Source organism: Lynx canadensis, chromosome B1 (genome assembly GCF_007474595.2).
Source record: "Lynx canadensis isolate LIC74 chromosome B1, mLynCan4.pri.v2, whole genome shotgun sequence".
NCBI classification, from domain to species: domain Eukaryota; kingdom Metazoa; phylum Chordata; class Mammalia; order Carnivora; family Felidae; genus Lynx; species Lynx canadensis.
In genome coordinates this window covers 100318180-100341787 of record NC_044306.2, presented here as the reverse complement: position 1 = coordinate 100341787, position 23608 = coordinate 100318180, and the positions used below count along the sequence as shown (strand labels likewise).

Sequence of the window (23608 nt, the reverse complement as noted above, 5' to 3'; positions counted from 1 at the left end):
GTGCCATGTGAAGGGTAGCTATGGAGCTCAAGTTTAACCTGGAATTAAAAATAGAAGTGACGGGTTAACCTTAGGGATCCATTGATCATATAGCTTTCCAAAAGGTTAAGAAATGTCAGTTACAGGACAGAAAATACAAGGCAACATTGCCACCACAGCCCAGCGTTATAGGGAGGCTAAGCTAAACAAAATGCAAACAGATGGCCAACTACTATCAGTAAGTGAAATATCTCATACAATATTAGAATATGGATTTCAAATTTTCTCTCTTATTATAGCCTGCTTGTTTTCTTCTTTGTAAATGTTCGAGATTTCATGTGACCTTGTTATTGGGAATATACTGGAATTTATGACTACTCAAATTTAATTCTGAAGATTTTAATTTTATCAAAATTTAGAAATATTACATTGAGTCTCCAGAATTAAAAATTACCAGTATTTTAAATCTAGATATAATATGTCTTGTAAAATATTTTCATATAATCCTATGAAGAGCTAGAAGAACAGGAATTATTATTTCTAATTTCTAAATGATAAAGCAGTGTCTCAGGAATCAATATGGAACAAAGAACAGCAAAGCAGAGATAACTTTTCAGGTCTCCTGGAAACTCAGTGCTCTTTCCAACATAACACAAGCCATTTAAAAAAAAAATCTCCAAATATCATACTAGCAGTGAAACAGTTTCTATAGAAACATATGAAATGAAATTTTGTTGTTTTAGTTTTTGAAGTGTTCTACATACATTAACATTGATGCTGAAGATAAATTTGCCAAGAATAAAGCTTACATGTAGGTGCGAGAGACTTTCCAACTTAGCATCTGAATCCTTACTGGATGGAATTTATGTTTCATGGCAACAGACATCTCAATCCCATTAATCCTCAAGTTTTACTAAAAGGTAACAGTACCATATTTATCCTTGCTAATTGATGGATCTCTGTGAAAAGGTAGGAACACAGTTTGCTGTTGTCATAGTTTTAATGAATCAGTTGTGGATTGTTTTTATAGAAGGTGTTTTGTTGTTTTGCTTTCTCATTTTGCTTAGATGAGGGCTTTAAGTTTGTATCAAGATCCTGCTCCGAAATCAGTTTATATATAGGGGAGCCTGGGTGGCTCAGTCAGTTAAGTATCTGACTCTTGGTTTCAGCTCCAGTCATGATCTCGTTGGGCTCTGTGCTGACAGCATGGAGCCTGCTAGGGATTCTCTCTCTCCCTCTCTCTGCCCCTCCCCTGCACACATGCACTCTCACTCTCTCTCTCAAAAATAAATAAATAAACTTAAAAAAAAATCAGTCTGAGCACCTCGGTGGCTCAGTCGGTTAAGCGACAGACTTCGGCTCAGATCATGATCTCGCGGTTTATGGGTTTCAGCCCCGCGTCTGGCTCTGGGCTGACAGCTCAGAGCCTGGAGCCTGGAGCCTGCTTCAGATTCTGTGTCCTCTTCTTTCTCTCTGCCCTTCCTCCACTAACACTCTATCTCTCTGTCTCTCTCTCTCTCAAAAATAAACATTAAAAAAAAATTTTAACAAAAATAAAAAAATCAGTTTATATATAATAACTTATCATATTTTCAACTTAGTTCTTTCCTATACTCAAAGATAACCAAATGCCTATGGCAATGGTTCCTCTCTTTATACATTCAAAGTCATGCTGACAACGAACCAGATTCTCACTTTCTGAACCTTGCTGAGAATCCTCATGGATGATTTCCTGACTACTGAAAGTCTCTGCATACAAATTTCAGAAAAGAAAAAGAAACTCATATGATCATCTGGCCCTTCTTTTACTTCCACTGATGCATCATCAGGTTTGGTCATCTTTGCCCATCTCATAACAAAGAGATAATAAGAGATAATCATTAAGAAATCATTTCTTTTCAAATCTTCCCTATAGGCAGATCTTCTCCATCAAAATCATATAACTTTTTATTTTTTTAATATTTCCTAAGTATTGTTACCTTTAACTTAAATTCTTCCTATTACAAAGATCATTCATTAATATTAAACATTGTTTTGAATGTGAGTTAAGACCTTTTTTCTTCTTCTATATGTAAGTATAAAACTATTTAACTATTTAACATTTTCCTGATAGTGTAACTATTTAACATTTTCCTGGTAACTATACTGGAAATAAAATTTTAAATTTAATTAAAAAAATTCTTTATTGATTTTATGAATTGGGAAATAATACTGAGTCACCCTTCACCTTTTATTTTCCATATTTTCCAGTCTCATTTTCTGTGACTCATCCATAGACCTTATATTGTCACCTATTTCTTCAGCTTTTCCTTCTACTTAATATTCAGTAATGAAAACACAAAATCTTGGCGCTGTGTTTTCACTTATTTTTTTGACAATGAACAAGTTACTTAAGCTCTCTAACATGATTTTCGTAATTGATAAAATATGCATAGTAAAGCTTACTTCATAAAATTTTGTAAGGATTAAGTGCAAAGTAATTGTATACGATGCGTTTAGCACCGTGCATGTAAGCACGTGGTAGATAGTATACTCTCTGTAGCTCCTAAGCAGAGGAGAGGAGCATGGGGAAGGTCTATAACTTATGAGCTATTTCTCTGTAGAAAAGGAAGGAAGGAAGGAAGGAAGGAAAGAAGGAAAGAAGGAAGGACCACTAAATTAGCCTTTACCACAATTCATGGATTCCAAGGAAAGGATTTTCTCCCCATGCTGGTCAGTTCACAAATGCTGTCTGTCTTTTAACTATCCACTGCAATGGTGTTAGCAGGGATGGATGGACAGTGTTTTTGGTTTTGCCTACTGGCCTCATCCTAAGTAGGCTATTTCTTTGCAAACGTATACTCTGATTGCTTTACACCCCTATGTTCCGCCTGCTGTTCTCATTTCCCCAACTCCAGAACTGATGTTACTATTCTTCAAATTGAGGGCACCCTGGGGATGGAAACCTGCAGGGAAGCAGAATGAACTTAATCCCATTGTTAGTTTCTATTCTAAACTGCTCAGCAAGCAAAGAGCAACTCCTTACAGAATGTGTTGCTCCTGAGAGTGAAAGGGTAATGAACTGTAAAACCAGATGGCTCAGTCCCCTAAAGCCATTACAGGGTTAACTTCCCACAAACACGGGAGCAGCGAGGGTGCCACCTCCTGCCGATCATCTCCTCACATCCCCAGCATAACTACCCGGGTCTTAAAAGAAGTCTCCTTTTATTGGGGAAAAAGAAAATGTTCAAATTTGTTAAGATGAACAAGCAAGAACACAACTTCTCAATTCAATGTTGTAGAAAACTGACAGAGACTGTTTACATTTCCTCCCGGTAATTCCAAAGAGTTGATACTGTAATGTGGGAAGGTAGATGGAAGTTCTTGCCTGTGGGTTGGGAGAGCACAAATGCAGGTCAGTCTCTCAACAGTGAGCTCTGTGAGAAGCTCCATGCCAGGGTTCCTCTTTTTCTTTCTTTTTTCTTTTTTTTTTAATTTTTTTTTGATGTTTATTTATTTTTGAGACAGAGAGACACAGCATGAATGAGGGAGGGTCAGAGAGAAAGGGAGACGCAGAATCCCAAGCAGGCTCCAGGCTCTGAGCTGTCAGCAAAAAGCCTGACCCAGGGCTCGAGCAAACAGACCTGGAGATCATGACCTGAGCCGAAGTCAGAAGCTCAACCGACTGAGCCACCCAGGTGCCCTGGGTTCCTCTTTTTCTTATGACCTTTCTGTCTATAATTTGATGTAAAGAATTCACAGGGATATATGGCCCCTGTAAAAGGCTAATGACAACTGCATATGCACATCAAGGGAAGGTTCTTCTCATGAAAAAAATTAGAGCTTTTACTACAAATAAAAGAATACTGAAATCCTAGCCCTGGTCCTGTCCCTTTCTCTCCATTCTAGTTTTTAAATAATTTTTTTATGGACAATGACAGGGACCACATGTGGTATTATTGGTCAATGTATTTTTTTTTAAGTTTATTTATTCTGAAAGAGTGAACAAGTGGGGGAGGAGCAGAGAGAGAGGGAGAGAAAGAATCCCAAGCAGGTTCTTCATTGTCAGTGTGGAGCCCAAGGTGGGGCTCGAACTCATTAACTGTAAGATAGAGACCTGAGCTGAAGTCAGATGCTTAACTGACTTAGCCACCCAGGCACCCCTGATCAATGTAGTTCGAAAGACATCTCTTTTTCTCAAAACTTAGTGGAAAGTGCCTTCATCCAATAAAGGTAAGATGAGAAGGAGAAGCCAGCATTGTTCATTTGACCCACATTACAATTTTTATTGTCCTTCAGCTTCTTTTTTTTCAAATTGTAATACTGTGAGAAATCAAATACAACTACAAATCTTTCAACACTATTTTCATTACAGATTGTTCTCAAATATGGCTATTTTGCTTATGACATGAAATTTCAGGAAACTCTTCCAGAAATTCATTTGTGAGACCAAATGCCATCCCTTTGATATCTAGTTTCTACAAGGCACACACAGTCTTTATGGGAAATCCCAAATAAATCACAGGTTCCCACTGGAGGACATAACTCACAGTTTCATTTTCCTAAGTAGGATATTTCAGAGTATTTATTAGTCTTTGAAGAGAAAGCTTGTTGGTAATGTTAATTTGGCTTTTAATTTGCTTTTATCTATTTCTTATTTACTGCTGCTTACCTTCATTACTAACGGGGTAGGCATCAGGTATAAAATTTTATGCTACCTCTAGTTGCTAAATCCAAGCATGTAGCTATATCCACTACACTTAATCCTGATTAGTAAGGAAGAAAAAAAAAAGTCTGCACCCAGAACCCCATTTAGCTGTTTTCACGGAATTAACTTGCCCCAAGAAATCTATGAGCCAGCAATCAGTCAGCATTTTGCGAAGGAATGTGCTATTCATTTAAACTAGCAACCTACTGGGGCGCCTGGGTGGCGCAGTCGGTTAAGCGTCCGACTTCAGCCAGGTCACGATCTCGCGGTCCGTGAGTTTGATCCCCGCGTCGGGCTCTGGGCTGATGGCTCAGAGCCTGGAGCCTGTTTCCGATTCTGTGTCTCCCTCTCTCTCTGCCCCTCCCCCGTTCATGCTCTGTCTCTCTCTGTCCCAAAAATAAATAAACGTTGAAAAAAAAATTAAAAAAAAAAAAACAAAAAAAAACTAGCAATCTACACTGAACATCCATGGGCTGTGTCTATGGTCTTAGTCATAATACCAGAGAAAAGCAGAACAGCTCGTGTGACACAAGAGTTAAGTCGGAGCTATTCACGCTAAAGCAGATCAATGACCACAAGAGTTCTAAATGAATGAAGAAGGGATAGTTATTTGATTGAAGTCAGTTAACGTAGAGTATCATTTGCTAAACTTAGCAAGTCAGGTGGGAAAAAAGGCAACTGGCACCTGTCCCGTGCCTCAACAGGTGTGTTACGTGAGTCAGCTCCTTTAATCTTCACCACCTTGCAGCGAAGGCATTATTATCTCCATTTTGTGAAAAGGAAACTGAAGCTAGCAGGGGTGAAGTCATTTGCTAGGAAATGGTAGATGCTGGATGTGAAATGAACTCTGACTAGAAGAGTTTACACCTTATCCGTGGCCTGCTGCCCAGGCAGGAAACCTGTCTGGCATCCTTCACTAATTCATGGGGCTGCAAACAGGGCACACTGAAGAGGTGCTGTACTGGGTCATCGTGGGGTAGTTCCAGCCGGTGGACAAATCGACAAATGGGCCCACTTAACGTACAGGGGAGAAGATTGAATGGGCCCCTAATGAATAAACAATATTTTAAAATATTGACCTGGAAAATGAGTATTAAATTATCCCATTTCGTTGGCCTTTCTTTTTGAATTGGGAATACATTCAGTTGGTAAATAAATAAGAGCTGTCCAGTGTTAAGTGGGCATCTACCTTGGCCCCGAGGGCCCGGTGCCCATCCTCTCCCTCCCATATGTGAACTGTTGTTTATGCAGGTCTTACTGCCATCATTCTTATGCAAAAGGTAGCATAAGATACACATCGTTGGGCACCAAGCTTTTTTCCCATGACAACATGTGGTGGGGCTTTCTCAGTGTTAGTGCCTGGTGAAGCTTCCCCACTCGCATTTGCCAGTTGTACTGCTGCAATGCATAGGTACACAAGGATATGTTTAATGAGTCTCCTTCCTACTGATGGACATGCTTTTCAAATTTCTTGCCATCTCAATTTTTGTTTCTTTACCGTGTGTCCATTTTTGTCTCTTTCAGTGAATTAACTTGTACCTTCTTCGTTTCAAACATGTCCAGGCCTATCTGTAGGTAAACTCTCCAAGTGGGATTTCCAGATCAAAGAGAAAATGAATTTGCGATTTTATTACCTAGCAAGTAAATCGCTTCCAGAGGAATTGTAGCAGCCTGTATGCCCTTTTGCAGTGTAGGAGCATGCCTGTTCTCTCGTGGACTTTCCGAAAAGAAGTTTTTAAACAATCAGATTTGGGGATCTTTGTCTGATAGACATTTCTGATAGACAAAAATGTCATTTTTGTATACCTCTTCCACTGTATGTTGCCCTTGGTTGTTGTTTGCATATGTGAAAACTGCTGGAAATACGTGTTGATTGTATACCTCACCGCTTTATTGAAATCTTTAGTTGCTTATGGTGGTTTTTCTGGTGATTCACTGGGACTTTTCCAAGTATATGATGACAGTGTCTGCACAGAGTGATAGTGTCACCTTTCTTTACAAACTCAATCCTTGTTTTTTTCCTTTTCTAATTATAGTGGCTACTAACTTCAGAACAATGTTAAATAATAATGGTGATAATGAATTTTCTTGAAATAGCAGCTTTAGTGCCATGAAGTCAAAATTTTCTTTGAGATTTTCTGAAGTACATCATTATCATGAAGGAATTCATTACTCAAGATCTGAATAAGGTCACTACAAAAAAAAAAAGGAGGAAATACTTCAGATAAAGCCTCTATTTGACTTTATAACTAATAACACATTTCTTTATTGTAAGCTTTATTTTATATTCTCTCTAGCTTTTCATTTAGTTTAAAAATGACTGACCAATGTTTTTCTTTCCCTTAAAATATATCTTTTAAATTGTTTACCACCTCCATGGGGTAACTACTTGAAGTTTTTACTCTCTTTTCAATCTATATTGGCATGTACTTCAGTAAAAAAGGAAAAAAAAAAATATTTTTCTTTAATGCTAATTAAAGACTCCTTTTTTTTTTTTCCTTAACACTAATTCTTACCCTGAAGCCATTGACATGTTTTTAAACTATTCCTCTGAATATTCCTGAGAGACACATTACAGGAGAACCAAATACAGGCAGATGACTAGGGGGACATTGCCCACACTTGCCCCTCTTCTCTCACAAAGGTTAAGGGTGTCACTCTGGGCACTGTCATCGCTGCCCTGTGACAAGGGCTTGAACCTACAATGACTGAGTTTGGTTTCTTTTCTTCCAGGAAGTACCTGTGAGTTTGGACAGAGAAGATGCCTATATCATACAGAGTAAGGTTTGATGGGGTAAATATTTAGCATGTGGCCAAGCATGATGTGGCCACAGTGGGCTTCTCCCTTCTTCTGAAAGGCCTCGACACTACTAAGACAGTGATAGGGTCGAGGCTAAGAAAGGCCTCAACACTACTCTGGGAATACCAAAGGACAACTTGTTGAGTGAAGTGTAAGTATCCAGTCACTAAGGCAGTGACATGAAGCTGATCTCTTGATTGAGTCCCAAACAGCTCTGCCTGATCTCCACATGTTCTCGCATCTTCTTCATAAATACATTTATATAATTCTTCAAGTTCCACCAAATAGACGGAGGCACACACTGGCAAAAAGATCCATCCAGTTCTTGGTGTTGTCAGCCTGCCTGTCACATTCCAGCAACAAACGACCCTCAGGGTTTGAGGACACCTCCCAACAGTAGCACCAGCTTCGCTGCCTTGTTCCCTCTGAACCTACAAAGCCTAAAGCTCTCAGCTTATTTTACCCTCTAGTCCCTTCGAACTTGAGTTCTAATGTCTTGGCCATTGGTTTCTCTCTTCATTTGATTTGAATCATACTTGCATCTATCAATGTCTCTTTGCCCCCCTCAACTCATCCTCTGACCTTGTTGGTAGACAACTCCCCATGAATCCCTCATGTTTCTGCCCATCTTGTGACATCATTTGTCTGGAATATCTTTTCGAGGATGTTTGTGTAGCAAATAGCCTTGGAAATATAGTATTTCCCCTCAGTGCAGAGGGCAGATTTCTTTGCCATCTAAGATAAAAACAATGGCTTTCTCCCGAACAAAGTTTGGGCAAGTCTGCTAGCGGCACTTTAATAAGATGGAGGGTCCTAGGCTCATAGTTCCTTAGTTGTGCAGGTAGGGTCCTCCTGGGTCTGCTTCTGCATCATTCCCATAGAGCCTGGGGCAAGGAGAACCGATGCAAACGCGAAGCCCATGATGCCTGCTGCTCTATGAGTAATAAATGTCTTTGTCCCTGACCTAAAGTCTTGTGTCTTCTGCTCATGTCTATGAAACTGCGGCACGCTGACTTGTGAGCCTGTAAGTGGGGTGAAGTGTGATGTTACAGTTCTCGATATGCTTCAGTTGACATAAGCACTGTGGCTAGCATTTTCTAGCTGGGGTTTCCTAGCATTTGTGTCCTTTTCCTAATTTCACCCTGATTCCCTCTTCAGAATTCTGTATTCCCTATTGGATGCTATCTGAGGAATATAATTTGATGTTCTGTCCTCTCCCACCTAAGAGATGGGAGCATAACCCAAGCTAAACTTGCTGAAACTTAAACAGAATGACAGAAACAATGAAAACAATTAGCATTCTTTATCCCAGCTCCGTAAACAAATACTTCCTGCTATTTCTGAATATCCTTTTCCTAAAATCTATACATAACCTGAACTCTGCCTGTGTCCTAACCAGTTTTGTGACACTTCCCATGAATTTTGTGAATTTCTAATATTTGCCACATACATTTCCTTTGGCTTGAGTTACTTCTGTCTCCTTCAACCAAAGATTTCTAGAGTAAGCAGCCTGGGTCTAGCACCCTGGAAGTCATAACGTGTTTCATATGTGTGCGGATTGCCTTTTCACACAACATGGTTACCCTTCACTAGAGTTTGGGATTTGGAAACAAGACAATATTAGACACATAAATAAAAAGAATAAAGGACTCTAAATTTCTAGATTTTGTAGATCTTTTCTCTGTCTACAAACTTATTTCAAAGCATTAATTTAGTATCTACTGAGCACCTCCTTTATACAAAAACTGCTAGGAATATGGCAGTGAACAAAAGAGAAAACGTCTCTTTCCTCATAGAGTTTACAATCTTATTCTATTCTATATCCTATTTTTACTCTTTCTTTAAAAAGAGGCTGTTAAAATATAAATCCTTTCTGGGCATAAACCTCGTGCGTTTTTTGTTTATCACTTTTATTGGTGACTAGTTATTAAGTGTCCGACAAATATTTACTGACTAAATACACAAATCTCACTTCCAATGAGAAGTTGCTAACACTGAAACATCTGCATTTTTGGTCACAAATAATTGCCCAAGACAAAGACTAAGAGCATTAGAACCCAAAGGGATGAAGGGATAAAGTTCTCTTTGTATTTAAATGAGGGCAATTTAAAGGTCTTAAGTTAGTATCAGTTTGACAAATTCTCAATGTCTGATGGACACTGAAAGTCATTCTTTATTAAATAAGAATTTACTAGAAACTAAATATGATTACTATTAAAGAGAACAAATAATAAGTATGAGAAATGCAAATAATAAAATAAATGGCATTTTTTGCACAAATCAAATGAAATAGAATTCAGAACTTTAAGGCAAAACCAGTCTTCATTAATTAGTTTATACAATCTCATCTTGCTTTCTCTTTTAGAGCCTCTATTTTTGTTTTAAGATCATATCTTCATTTGTCTTTCATTCTGGTACTCATTTTTTAAATTTTATGTCATCAGTTTTATTTCATTTTTAGTGGGCTTTTTTTCTCACATGTCCAACTGTTTTCATTGCAGCTTTCTATTAAAATCTACATCAAATGAATTATTACCAGGTCTCAGATCAGATGCGTGTTATTGTTGTACCAGGAGAACTTCTGGTGGATTCTTAGAGAAAGGGTCAGGGAGTGACGTATCTGTGATGTGGAGCAGGGCTGACAGCCTACACTTACCTTGTTGCTTCCCTGAAAACCACTGATAAATGGTTTGCTACATAATTAAAGGACAAATGGATAAGTTTTCTCGATTTTAGTGACAATTACTAAGTTCTTCTTAAAAGAATAAACTGAATTCAACTTAGCTGTCTCTGGTTACAAAGAGGTCAGGTCAGGTTATCAGCTAAAAGCAATCCAACAGTCAGCCACATATGTTCTAATAAATGTTGAATAATTGGCTTGTTTTTCTGTTATATTCAATACACGCTAAGTGAATGGAACAGATGGGAAAGCAGTGATAAGAGAATACATACTATTTTTTACTGAGTTTGATCACTCTTAGAGCTTGGGTAAGCTCAGTATGTTTTAACAAGTGGACCAAAATAGCAGAATTTAAATATTTCTCCCACAGCTGTTTCTGAATGAAAAGAAAGTGCCATGAAAGGAATAGTAACTGAATACTTACTATGTATGAGATAACCCAAAAGATACAAAGATGAGTAAGACTCAATTCCTGTCTGAAAGAAGATTGCAGTGGGAGAAAAGGAGACAATGTGTTTCACATAATGCAGAAAAAGAACCATAAAAGTATAAAATACAACAGTAATTTAAAAAGCACTTCTCTATGGTTGGGAGACTGGGACAAAGATCAATGTGAGCAGAGAAACAGCTCTGGAGGAGCATAGAGGGTTCTAGCAAAAGCAACTGAGTGTGGGGATTGGGGGGCAGAGGGTTTGCTGTGTGGCCAGTGGCAGGTGGGGGCGGGGGAAGGGAGTGGTAGCAGAAATGGAGGCAGCAGCAGCAGCAGCAGCAGGAAAGACAGGTGAGAGAGAGTCTGTGCAAGGCTTTCTGTGCCATTCTATAAGACATGATAGATCTTGACGGTTTCCAGGAGCAAACCGTCCTCAGAGCAACGTTCTCAAAAGATCACTGGCGCCTACCTGAAGAACAGACCGCTGAGGAGACAGACTGAAGGCTGGCTGGAGTCTGTGACCAGAAGAGGGCCATGCTTTAAGAGATGCATCTCAGTTTGCATGGCTGACTTGTGAGCTTGTCAGAAGGCACAACACAGAGGAGAGGAGTGCTGGAGGGACTTCTGGCAGACCAGGTGAGGCCCTAAACAATGATGGTAGAGACAGGCACAAGAATAGGAATGTCCAGAGAGTTAAGAGTTAGAGTCCCCCGTTAAGGACTGCTTCCTGAGGCACCATGACTCTGTCTCTGCCGTGCATTTTCTAACCCATGTTTTAACAGGAATTCTTTAAAAGACTGTGGACCGGACCACTCTTCTCTTCACAATTTATTTTTGGGAAAGCAAAACAGAACAAAACATTAGTCTATGCAAAGTTAAATTAACTTATTTTTTCCTGAAGGACGTCTCAGAGATGTGAATATGATAGTATGCGTGTTGACTGCTCAAGAGAGGAGACTAGCACATGGCATTTGGGAAGCCTAGTAGAGCATTAAAATCTGTTTTAGACCTGGCCACACATTTTGGGAGCCAAGTGCAGTAACGTTACCTTGGAGTTTTAAACCTACGTGCCTGAGAGAGTCATGTGGGAAGTAGAAGCCCTCTTAGTGATTCAGCTGGGATGGGTATTTGGTTTTCTAATCAAACTATTGATTATTTAAAATTTCAGTCACAACGCGTTGTATTTTAACTTAAAACGTATAGCAGGGCATCCCTTGGTGAATTTCTTGAGGAAGGACCAGAGACTTTTCTGTCAAGAAGTTCTCCCTTGGGATTTCATGTCCAATTCCATGTCTAAGCCATACCCATACAGCTCGTCTACAATATCCAATGTCAGTTTCTTTAAAGTAGAATGGAAAACTCTATTCACAGAAGAACAGAGCTGATATTTAGGTAAGAAAGTTGATGGCTATCGGTTTGGATATACTGAACATACAGTGTCTTTAAAATACACCTGTGGCTTTTTGGCAGGTATTCAGAAATGCATAAATTGCCTTTCCATAGGAGAATTAATCACAATTACAACATTAAAAAAATTTTTTTAATGTTTTATTTATTTTTGAGACAGAGAGAGACAGCATGAGCAGGGGAGGGTCAGAGAGAGAGGGAGACACAGAATCCGAAGCAGGCTCCAGGCTCTGAGCCATCAGCCCAGAGCCTGATGCAGGGCTCGAACTTACAAACTGTGAGATCATGACCTGAGCTGAAGTCAGACAATTAACCGACTGAGCCACCCAGGCACCCCAGTAAGAGCATTTTTTTTTAATGTATACAAGTGTTTGTGCTTGTTGTGTCTACCTACTAAAATGTACTAATGGAGTTATTAAATTACAATCAAATCTCATAAAATCAAATGGTCTCATTTAACCTCTACCTTCACAATAAATATTATTTTCAGACACAGGAGGTTTATATTTAGATACGTGGTTATGGCCTACATCTTGGTCAGGGTGATGGTCAAATAGATATGTTCGGTTTGTAAAAAATTATAGGACCATGCCTTAAGATTTGCATATTTTCCTGTATAGGTTATCATTCAGTGTAAGTTCACAAACAAAATGGGAGGAATGTACATCAATTCTTTTGGGACCTATCATTAGATCACATTTCAACAAGTAGACCAAAAATAAGTAAAAGCTGTAAGTAAAACTTCTCCTAAACATTGCAAATATATTCATCTATGAATGTGTTTCTTGTTATCTAAATTTTGTCAGTATGGGTAATGATCGTGTACATTTAAGACTAGTAATCTAGGGGCACCTGGGTGTCTCCGTCGGTTAAGTGTCTGACTCTTGGTTTCAGCTTAGGTCATGATCCCAACAGTTCCTGGGTTCAAGCCCTGTGTAGGACTCTGCACTGACAGTGAGGAGCCTGCTTGGGGTTCTCTCTCCCTCTCTCTCTGCCCCTCCTTTTGTGCTCTCTCTCAAATATAAATTAACATTAAAAAGGAAACACTTAAAAAGAAGGAGTATATCTAAATATGCAGTAAGTTTCAAATGACTCCATTGTAATACTGGATAATTTTAATTTTACTATACTAGCAAGACGGGTAAGCAAGAGGCCCTATTCTGAAACAGGATTTAAAAAAAAATTTTTCTTTTAATGTTTTTATTTACTTTTGAGACAGAGAGAGACAGAGCATGAGCAGGGGAGAGAGAGGCAGAGAGAGAGGGAGACACAGAATCTGAAGCAGGCTCCGGACTCTGAGCTGTCAGCACAGAGCCCAACACGGGGCTCGAACTCACAGATTGAGACCATGACCTGAGCTGAAGTTGGATGCCTAACTGACTGAGCCACCCAGGCGCCCCATCCTGAAATAAGATTTAGTGCATGTATTTGCTTGATAATTGAAAATTTCCCCCAAATCCAAGAATCTAAGCCTTCAGAGTGAATATCACTATTAGTTGGAATCCTTCCAACTACTAGGGCAAAGGAATGGAAACCTTAGTCATTGCCAAGTTCTCACAGTGTATGTCTTTGGACCACCAGCTAGAAAACTCCATAAAAGTTTTAGTCAACCAGTCTGTTTTAAAATGCTTCTACGTTCATCACCCATTTGTGTTTAAGCATGGTTATTAAAAAGTTTGAGTTAGATTCTTATTAATACAACACATTTAGAAAGAATGTATGGTAATTACTACAGAACTCTGTAATTATCATAAAATTGACAGATAATACCTAGCTGGCCTTTTCAGAAACCTCTCTTTCGAATAATATACTGTATGTATTTACACACACGCTCATACATGTACAGGATGTTGTGTTCTGGTGGGAAAAGCAGAACATGAAGCGATTCAACTTTACCGAGTGAAGAATACATAGAAATTTATTTAGAAAACGAATGACCACACTTGCAATAAACTCCAAAATATCAAATGTGAGATGGCCATACTGTTCTGATGATCACGGAGCACGCATGCACACAACTGATCAGGTTACGCAACCTCAGAGTCATGAAGCCAGACATGGGGAGGTTCAGCAGTTACAGTGATCAGTCGGGGGGGGGGGGGGGAGAAGAACACCAGGTCCTTACAGAAACTTTTCAGAGACATAAAGTCTAGATCTTTTTGGTTTTCTACCTTCCTCTGTGAAGTTCTTACATCTTAGTTTTTTTCTTTTCTTTTTTTCTTTTTTGGTAGAATGTTCCCAAATTCATTTTCTCCGTACTCCGTATTTATTTAAAATAAGCTAACAACTTAAAACTAATAGTTGTTTCTACTGTAAACATGTCATGCACGTTCTGGTGGTTCAAGGGTAAAATTAAAACAAGATATCCTCTAGAGAGCAAATATATTTATTATGCACTTTCATATACATAGGGATTTTTGCTTAATATAATACAAGGAATAAAATAAAACTTTTACAATGTGAAATTCAATGTACATTTTAGGCTATTTACATACCCCAAACCAAGGAAACAATAAAAAGAAACCATTTGTCTGCAACTACATTTGCTGAGAAGTGTAAATGGAGCAACATTAAGCAAAACGAACATTCGCATAGCCAAACAATAATGAGAAAACTACTCCTGTTTCTAAGTAGTGACTTGTTTTTGGTAAGGACTCCAGTAGGGGTGGGGAGTGAGGAAGGAGGACAAAAGATACTGGCATCACCTTGCAGTATGCGGAGTGCCAGTCAGTTTTCCTTCCAAAACCTTTCCTACACACATTCAGATTTTAATTTTTCATTACTGTTGTTGTTTTTGTTTTTTTTAATCGCTTCCCTTATTATCAACTCATGACTTTTAGGGAATGGGCACAGGCGGAATGTTAAAAAGTTATAAGCACACGGCATCATATGTGTGTAGTGACGTCAGGTGATTTACAAAACTGAAGCATTTTGATGTTTAAAATAGCTCTTTAGGCATTTTAAGTTGGGGGGACTAGTTTTTACTCTTCTTAATGGAGCAAAAGCTGTTTTCAGTCATGCTGTTAAATCCCCAAAGAAACAAGTAGGCAAAGCAGGGTATCTCCAGCACTCTTATCATCCTTATCCTAACTAAAAACCTCTTCTGTCCTATTCCAAAACACAATGAATATAAAAACACCCAGAGAACTACTTACTTTTGAAAATCATATTTTTCCAACAGGTTCTCTTCCTACCAACTGTTTCAAGTGTACATAATATGGATACGAAAACATTTAGCTCTTTGAAAAACATAAATCCCTTATGTAATGAGTCATATCTTTGCCCTTTGGCCACAAGGTGCATTTTTGTAAAAAACAATAAAATTAAATAAATACAATTCCAATAATTCAAGGTTAATAGAAAAACTGGCAGCTTTCAGGGTTCTCTTTCTAAAGAAAAATACACCTAATAAGAAATTAGAGCTTCATCTTCTACAGTAATGTAAATGTACTGTATTTGAGATATGAGTAACATTGGTTCTAATAATAGTATGTATTCATATTTATCAATAGAATCATTAACACTTTTAAGGCTACTTTGCAAGAGTCCTATTAAGTGTATTTAATAAATGTCCCATAGGGACAAAAATTCAATACTTGAAACATTCACATTCGAGTTATCAATATTGCCATGTCACCTTAATATCGATTGACCTTATCTCCTATTCCTGATTATGACTGATGACACAAACAGAATGTGTTTTGATGACTTTAAAAAATAAAAACAAAAGCCTCACACGAAGATTCAAGTGAGACAGTTATCACAACTAATCACACGTTTCTATTCCTGTGAAGAATGTATCCCATGTACCCTTCATGTATGAAGAGGACAGTACTGACCTCTGTTATTAACTAAGACATTTTCTAAAGGTTGTTTTTCCGGTAGTGGCAATGTTGTTGTGCTGAATCTCCAAATTCTCTTTCCTCATTTCTCTTTCTTATCAATAGCACATGGGAAACAGAATTTCTGGGCTTTCTAAAATTCACAAGGCTTATTCAAAGATCAGACTCAGAACCATGGCTTCTTAACAATAAATCCCAGCCTTTCCGGACATACACACGGCCCATCTAAGCCAGCTCCACTGGTTTAGAGTCCATCAAGAAGTCCAGGCCGTGGGTCCGATGGTCATCTGAGCCAGTCAACTTTGTGTTCCTTGTCACAGACTTCACCTTTAACCCTGCCATCCAGTTATCCTGTGAGCAATTGTCCAAAGAAGAAAACAGGAAAGAGTATGTGGACAGAAAAGTGCAAATCCATCACTATCGTTTACCAAGTACCAGTAAAAAAAATATACACGCGCTATGACTGACAGGTTAATGGCGTCATCTGTGAAGGACGGCACATATTACACATTCATCAAAAATATTTATCCAATTAACCACTAAAATGGATTCCGCTGATTTTTGAGTTGGGGCTACTTGGGTCATGCAGTGATTTATAAGATAGAAAGGACTGAGAGAAAAGCCACATTAAAATCGACACTGGTAAATTATATTGTACTTAACTGGACAGTTGAGGTAAGTGTAGTCGATGAATTGTTCAGGGATCAAAAATCTACCCTCAGACAGGTGCATCTCCCTCTACGTACACACGCCCTGAGGCATGGCTTTGTCCCTGAGAATTTTTATGCCTCAGAAATGATAGTCTGTCTTCTTGGAGGTGGAATGATAAGCGAGTGGAAGGTGAAATTGCATCCCAGTGAATGAAACAGAACTTTGTTCTGCCTATAGTGTGTTTTTTCCTCTATCTCTCTCCCTTTCATCCTTTCCTCTCTTTTTCTTTTTTTCATCTTTAGCCAGAGACCAGGAGGATTCTACTGGGAAATCCATATTTAAACTACTTAGAGCAGCTCCCTAAAATACTAGGATTATTTTCAAAAAATCTGTCAAGAAACCATTTTTCACTTCAGTGTGGCATTAAATAGAAACACATTTTCAACCAATGCCGAAGGTGTACTGAACATAAAATAGTTGCATGATTTATTTTATTGAGCAACATTTTTAAAGATACAAGAAACAAGCCATACACTACAACGATGCAAATGTGAAACAATATGCTTAAGTTTCATTTGCCACAAAAAGAAAAAAATAAAATAAATACAAAGGACACTGCCTTTTCGTATATATTTGATCATGGCACATGCACATTTATCAAATCTTAACTTAAAATACTTTACGCAATTTTTTTTTTCAGCTTTTATCAGGGAACTGCAGTATACATCTGCATTTTTTTCAAAAAAGTGCTTATTCTTATGTAGTGAATACAAAGCACACAAAATGAATTTTTTTAAGCACAGAGGGTTACATTGAGAAGGCAGCCTTACTATTTAGGCACATGACAGTAATTAAGGTAACTGTACTGCAGATATCACATTCTTCACTTTTTTTTTTTCAGCAAATCAACAGGCATTTTATGTTTTCATCCAGTAGCTGAAGAACCACTCCAATCACAATGTCTTCTGTTTCACAGAATAGGAAACTAATGCAAAAGTTAAAAAAAAAATTAATGTCTACATTATACTTATTATATAACTACATATAGTTTTAAGACCCTATATAATTATATATATTTATGTATTTACTATATAAAACATAAAGTGGACACATCTATTAGAGATTCATTATTTAATTTACAATCACTTTTAAAGAATCCACAAAATGTTTACCTTCATTAATGTGTTTTACTGTGTAATATATATGTATACTTTGCCTTTACAAAAGATAGCACAAGAGTTAGAGGGTTGTACCATCAGAACTAAGTATTTTTAAAATAAGTCACATTGGAGAATGAACTAACTACTTTATACAAATTATTTCGGAATGAGATTTGACCAGTCATCCATCGATTCAGATTGAATGGTGTTTACTATTAGAAAGCACAGGAAATTTACAATTTATAATAATGTTTCACCTAAAATACCCCTAAAATATATCTCCAAAGACAAAAAAAAGCAAGAAAGCAAGAAAGAAAGCAAGAAAGCAAGCAAGCAAGCAAGAAAGAAAGAAAGAAAGAAAGAAGGAAAAACAAACCAGAAAGACAAGGGATATTTCAGTTTGCTAAAGAGTACATTTTTTTTAAAGAATGAAAAATGATTAAGCAAAGTGGGATAAATATACTTGTAGTATAAAATAGCAAAGATTCCTAATGAAACCATTGGATTTATCTCTAATGAGAGAGATGTGCTTCTGAAAAAGTATCTATTATATAAAATTATGTATATATTTTCTCACTAAATTCCCCTATGTAATTAGTGAAGTGTCCATTGTGGTGGAAAGAAAAAAAAGTTTGTATTTAAATCTGATTTTATTTTGAGGTTTAAACATGTAATTCTTATGTGTAAATATAGTGGGCTCTAAATACCCTCTTGTGCATACATCCAACTTAACATCTTTCCTCACCTCTTCTTGGTGTGTGCAAATTTTATTTGGAAGATTCTTAAGAGATCTGCCACAGTAAAAATTACCTTTAGCTGATTAAATCTTTGACTTCTTCCAGGGTGAAAAAGGAAGGAAATTAACACTGACTACCTATCTACTAAGCACTACATATACTATCTTATTCAAACCAAAAAGTGAGTATTACAGAAATGGTCCTCTCCTCTCCCTCTATTGCCACCAAAGAATTTCTAAGAAGGGAAATGACTATGTAAGAAGAAATTCTTACTGAGATTCATAAGTAGTATATTCATTCATCCATTCACTTACTCAATACATTTTTACTGAAAAACTAATATAGGTCCAAACAGTATTCCAAGTACATGGAATATAGCAGAGAACAAACAGATAAAAACCCCTACCTTCACAGAACTTATATTTTAGTTGGGAAGAGACAAATAATAAAAATAATAAATATATAACGTATGTGAAATAATAAGTTCTTTGGATAACAAAAAAAACCAGGAAAGGCAAAAAGAGAATGCTGGTGGTGTGGGGCAATTCAAATTCACAAGGGCACTAAGGGAAGGTGCTGCTGAGAGGATGTCATCTGAACTGATTAGGCGAGGGAACTGGCCACATGACTATTAGGGAAAAGAGTATCCTCAGTAGAGGGAACCATACTTTTGATATTTTATTCTTTATGTTGATGAAATGTTACCTTTTATAATGGTGTTTCCTTTTTATAGTTGAAGCTAGGGTCAGAACCCTCGATCTGAAGCTTCAGGGCTTGTTTAAGGCTTAATTCCGTCTCTGAGGAAGGATATCCCTCTAACACTTCCTGATGCCCTCTGTCTTGTATTGTCCGTGGGACTGAAACCCTACCAAGAAAAACCTGGTTGCTCTGAAGATGATAATTGGGATTTGTCATTATTCCATTTCTCTTCTTCTGCTCCCCACTTTGTTGATGAATAAGAAATTGCTGTTGAGATCGACCAATTTCTTGCTGAGTTGAAGGTACCATAATTTTGCACTGAGATTCTGCTGGCGTCTGTTTAGGGGGTGCACTAGTACCAGATTTGGCTGTAGGTCCTCTTTTATCAAACTGAGTCATTTCATACTCTAAAACCTTTGGCTGTGAGGAATTATTTTGTTTAGCCTTTTTTCCAGCTGCCCCTGATTTGCTGGAATTTTCTGACTTCCCCCCTTTATTTGTTTTAGTTGACTTCAAACTGGGTTTTACTTGACTCCACTCAAATTCACTACTCGGTGAATTATGGCTCTGTCCCAGGGACTGTGTTGTGGAAGACGGGGAAACGATGGACTGTCGACTTCTACTGCGCGGCAATGAATGCTGCTGAATTTGTTCTGTAAATGACAGGTTATGAAAGCTATCAATTGGCACTGTTTGGGCTGTTGCTGTAGATGAAGTAGTTCTCAAAGATGAGTTTTTTGAGCTTTTCAGGGAATTATTTGACAATGACGACTTCTGACGATCGACTGTAGAATCTGGAGATTCCGAAGGAGAACTGAATGCATGAGCTGGCCCATTAGGTAAACCACGCAGTGAAGGCTGCACATCCCCTCCACCAGTACTGCCAGAACTATTTGATTTAATTGTTAATGACTGCATTTTTGAAGACGCCGATTGTAGAGGTTTTTGCTCCATTGTATGAACAGGAGACGGGGAACAGCCATTCAAAGTAGATGCACCATATTTTTCTAATAATTTAATTATTTGAGAATGTCCGTTTTTGGCTGCAACCCGCATAGCAGTGCGTCCAAATTGATCGGCATGGTTTGGATCAGCACCGTGCTCTAACAAAACCTGCACAACATCAATGTGCCCTTCCTGGGCTGCAATACAGAGGGCAGTCGCACCTTGATTGCACGTATGGTCAACTATGGCACCATGCTCAATCAGAAGCTGAACCACTTTTACGTGGCCCTGCCAAGCTGCAGACTGCAAGGCAGACCGCTTTTCATTGTCTGCAGCGTTGATGTCAGCATGGTAGGTTATCAGAACCTGCACCATTTCCAAATGGCCTTGCCAGCAGGAAACATGAAGTGCTGTCCTTCCTTCGGCATCGCTTGCTTCTACATTTGCACCGTTTTCTAAAAAATACTCAGCCATCGTAAGTTGGTTTTCTAAGGCCAAAATATAAAGTGTAGGCCTACCATCAGCATCTTTGTAGTTAACGTCAGCTCCGTGGCTAAAAAGTAATTCAACAATGTCCCTATGCCCTTCTAACGCAGCAACACGCAGCGCATTTCTTCCATCATAACCTCTCTGATCAACGTTGGATTTATTTTCCAATAAGATTTGAACACAATCATAATGACCCTCTTGCGAAGCTAGTATGAAAGGTATTCGTCCATCGTTATCGATCTCATTTGTTCTAGCACCTTGTTCAATAAGTGCTTCACATATTAATCTGTGACCTTCAAAAGCTGCCATATGCAAAGGTGTCCATCCAGCATCATCTCTGTGATTTTCATCTAACCCTCTATCCAGTAGGGTACGTACTACCTCCACATTTCCTTGGGCTGAAGCTATGCTGAGGACTGTCCTGCCCTCACTGTCAATGCTATCCACTGCTGCACCCCAAAACAAAAGTGTGTTTACAACTGACGCATGGCCCATAGAAGCTGCTGCTAGGAGGGGTGTGCGACCGTTGTTATCTGTATGGTCTACATCTGCTCCCCCTTCTAGAAGCAAGTCAACCACATCGACATGTCCTTCATAAGCAGCTACCAGCAACGGAGTCATGCCATCTTTATCACAATGATCTACTTCAGCACCTCGGTCAATTAAAAGACTGACAACCGATGCATGTCCTTTACTTGCAGGCACACAAAGTGCAGCTACAGAGAGAGCGGTCCTGCCGTCGACATCCTCATGATTCACTTCTGCTCCGTGGTCCAGCAGGTGTTCCACAATTTCTCTATGTCCCATGTAGGCTGCTGCTATCAATGCAGTTCGACCTTCATTATCAGCTTTGTTGACTTCAGCACCATGTTGTAGCAAATTCAGTACAATATCCTCGTGACCTCCCCACGCTGCTGCTCTCAAGGCTGTTCGGCTATCAGCATCTGCACAATCCACTTTTACGCCAGCATAAAGTAGTGCAGAAACTACCTCCGTATGGCCACCCCAAGCAGCAGATCTTAATGCTGTCCAACCATCTTGATCAGTATGATTAATGTTTGCTCCACACCCGATCAAACAATTAACCACCTTGGTATGTCCTTGTCTAGCAGCTAGGGTAAGTGGTGTATGTCCATGAGCATCTTCTATCTCTAAATCTGCTCCCCTGGAGACAAGTAAATTCACGACATCAAGATTGCCACTGTATGCAGCATTAGCCAATAATGTTCTCCCATTTGAATCACATTGATTTACTGAAGCTCCATTATCTAATAATGTCCGAATGGAATCCTCTCTTTCTAAGGCTTGTCGGACTATGCATGATGTGCGGTCATCTTCACTGTTGACGTGCGCACCAGCTTTAACCAACAGCTGTAGCACTTCTTGTTCCTTGGGTATTAAAGTAGACAGAGAATCTCTGACAGGTGTACCATTCCATATCATCCAGAGAGCTAACTCAGCTGTCTCTAACTGCAAGTTTGAATTAATTAAATGCAATGCAAATTCTTGTGCTTCCAATGGTGTTAAATTCTTGGCTTGACAGGTATAACTCATAGCCAACATTCTGTGTCCTTCTGCTGCATTACATAAATACTTCTGAGTGCAGTGTTTCACATCCAGAAGCCACTCTGCAAAACTATAGTGAAACAGTATTTTAGTATTTCCTAGTCCATCAACAAGAAGTTTGGAGAGGACATCTAACTTACGTTGAAAGTCTTCCAAGGTTAATGACATATTTTTAGTCCAGACTGCATGATACAATTCTGTTATGGTCAAAGGCCGGCAGGCTGCAAGAATCACATTCAAAATGGGCTGGACTTTTGCAAACTGTTTTCTTACAAAAAGTCTCTGACACAGCCAGAGATACAGACCATTAAGAGTTCCTGGGATGTCACGAATCTCTCTTAACATAATAAAATTTTCTACAACTCCGTCTAGAACTCGTTCTAGATAAAGAAAGCATCCACTGCTTTTAATGTGAAGTTGATTTAACATCTCTGCAGTTTCTTTAGTGAGATGTTGTCGCAAAGCTTCTTCTTGATCTAAACGATGAAGGATGTACTGCTGAACATCCTTAACGATGTATGCCTTCCGAAGGTCATCTAAACTTATTTTTCGAAAACCTACAGAGAGAAAAAAGTCGGTGTCATCAGTTGAAAATGATCACAGAAGTTGCCATATATTCAAAGAGGATGTCTTCAATACATAATAAACTAATAAGCAAATAAATAGATAACGAATCAATTAATACCAATAAATTAACACCTATGAGTATACAAATCAGTTCTCTTTTCCCTCTGTAAACACATTAAAGGTAGATAAATTATTTCATTTTTCTGTCTATGAATGCAACTGTTTCTTATTCTTTTAGTGGCTCAGAGCTCCGCTCAACTTTAGTGATAAGGGGTACTAAACTCAGCATTAGGACAGTCTTACATGCGTATCCATAAAAGCACCTTGGTGAGATTTTCTGAAGTCCCAAATGACCAGGAAAAAAAGTTGCCAGACAAAACCAACAATACTTGTTTGTTTTTATAAGCTGATTTTTTCACATGAAAAATGTATATATTTCCATCCACATACCTGAATATATGCTAGCTTTACTTATGGGACTGAATATTTACATCCAATTAGAGTATCACCTGTCACTGCCTTTAAATTACCACTGTAAATGTACTTTCATAAATAATACATATAAAATGCTTATGATTTGGAAAATAAAGCTCTTTCCCCTCTAAATGCTTCATAATATGAATTTAGATAGAATAAATTTTTTTTAAATGCTTATTGATTTTTGAGAGAGACATGCACACATGGAGGCGGGACAGAGAGAGGGACAGAGAGAGTCCCAAGCATGCTTTGTGCTGTCAATGCAGAGCCCAATGCAGGGCTTGAACCCATGAATCATAAGACCATGCCCTGAGCAGAAATCAAGAGTCTGACACTTAAGTGACTGAGCCATCCAGGTGCTCCTGGATAGAATAAATTATAAAGTTCATCATTCATGATAGTTATCTGTTCATTGAAACAGAACTAAGAATATCTGTTAATCAGTAATCTGAATATCCTGAGTTAAAGTTACTGAAAATAATTGCTTTTTTA

The 23608-nt window shown here is 38.3% G+C and overlaps 1 protein-coding gene across 1 annotated transcript in view; it reads right to left on the bottom strand.

Annotated features, from left to right (window-relative positions):
* Positions 1-14351: 14351 nt before the first annotated feature.
* ANKRD50 (ankyrin repeat domain 50) overlaps positions 14352-23608 on the bottom strand; it is a 32676-nt gene continuing 23419 nt past the window's right edge. The window contains exons 4-5 of the mRNA XM_030313111.2: positions 19079-22629; positions 14352-17461 (exon numbers count right to left, since the gene is read on the bottom strand). Coding sequence (XP_030168971.1) covers positions 19082-22629 — 3548 coding nt within the window. The 3' untranslated portion in view covers positions 14352-17461; positions 19079-19081. The remainder of the gene's footprint in view (positions 17462-19078; positions 22630-23608) is intronic.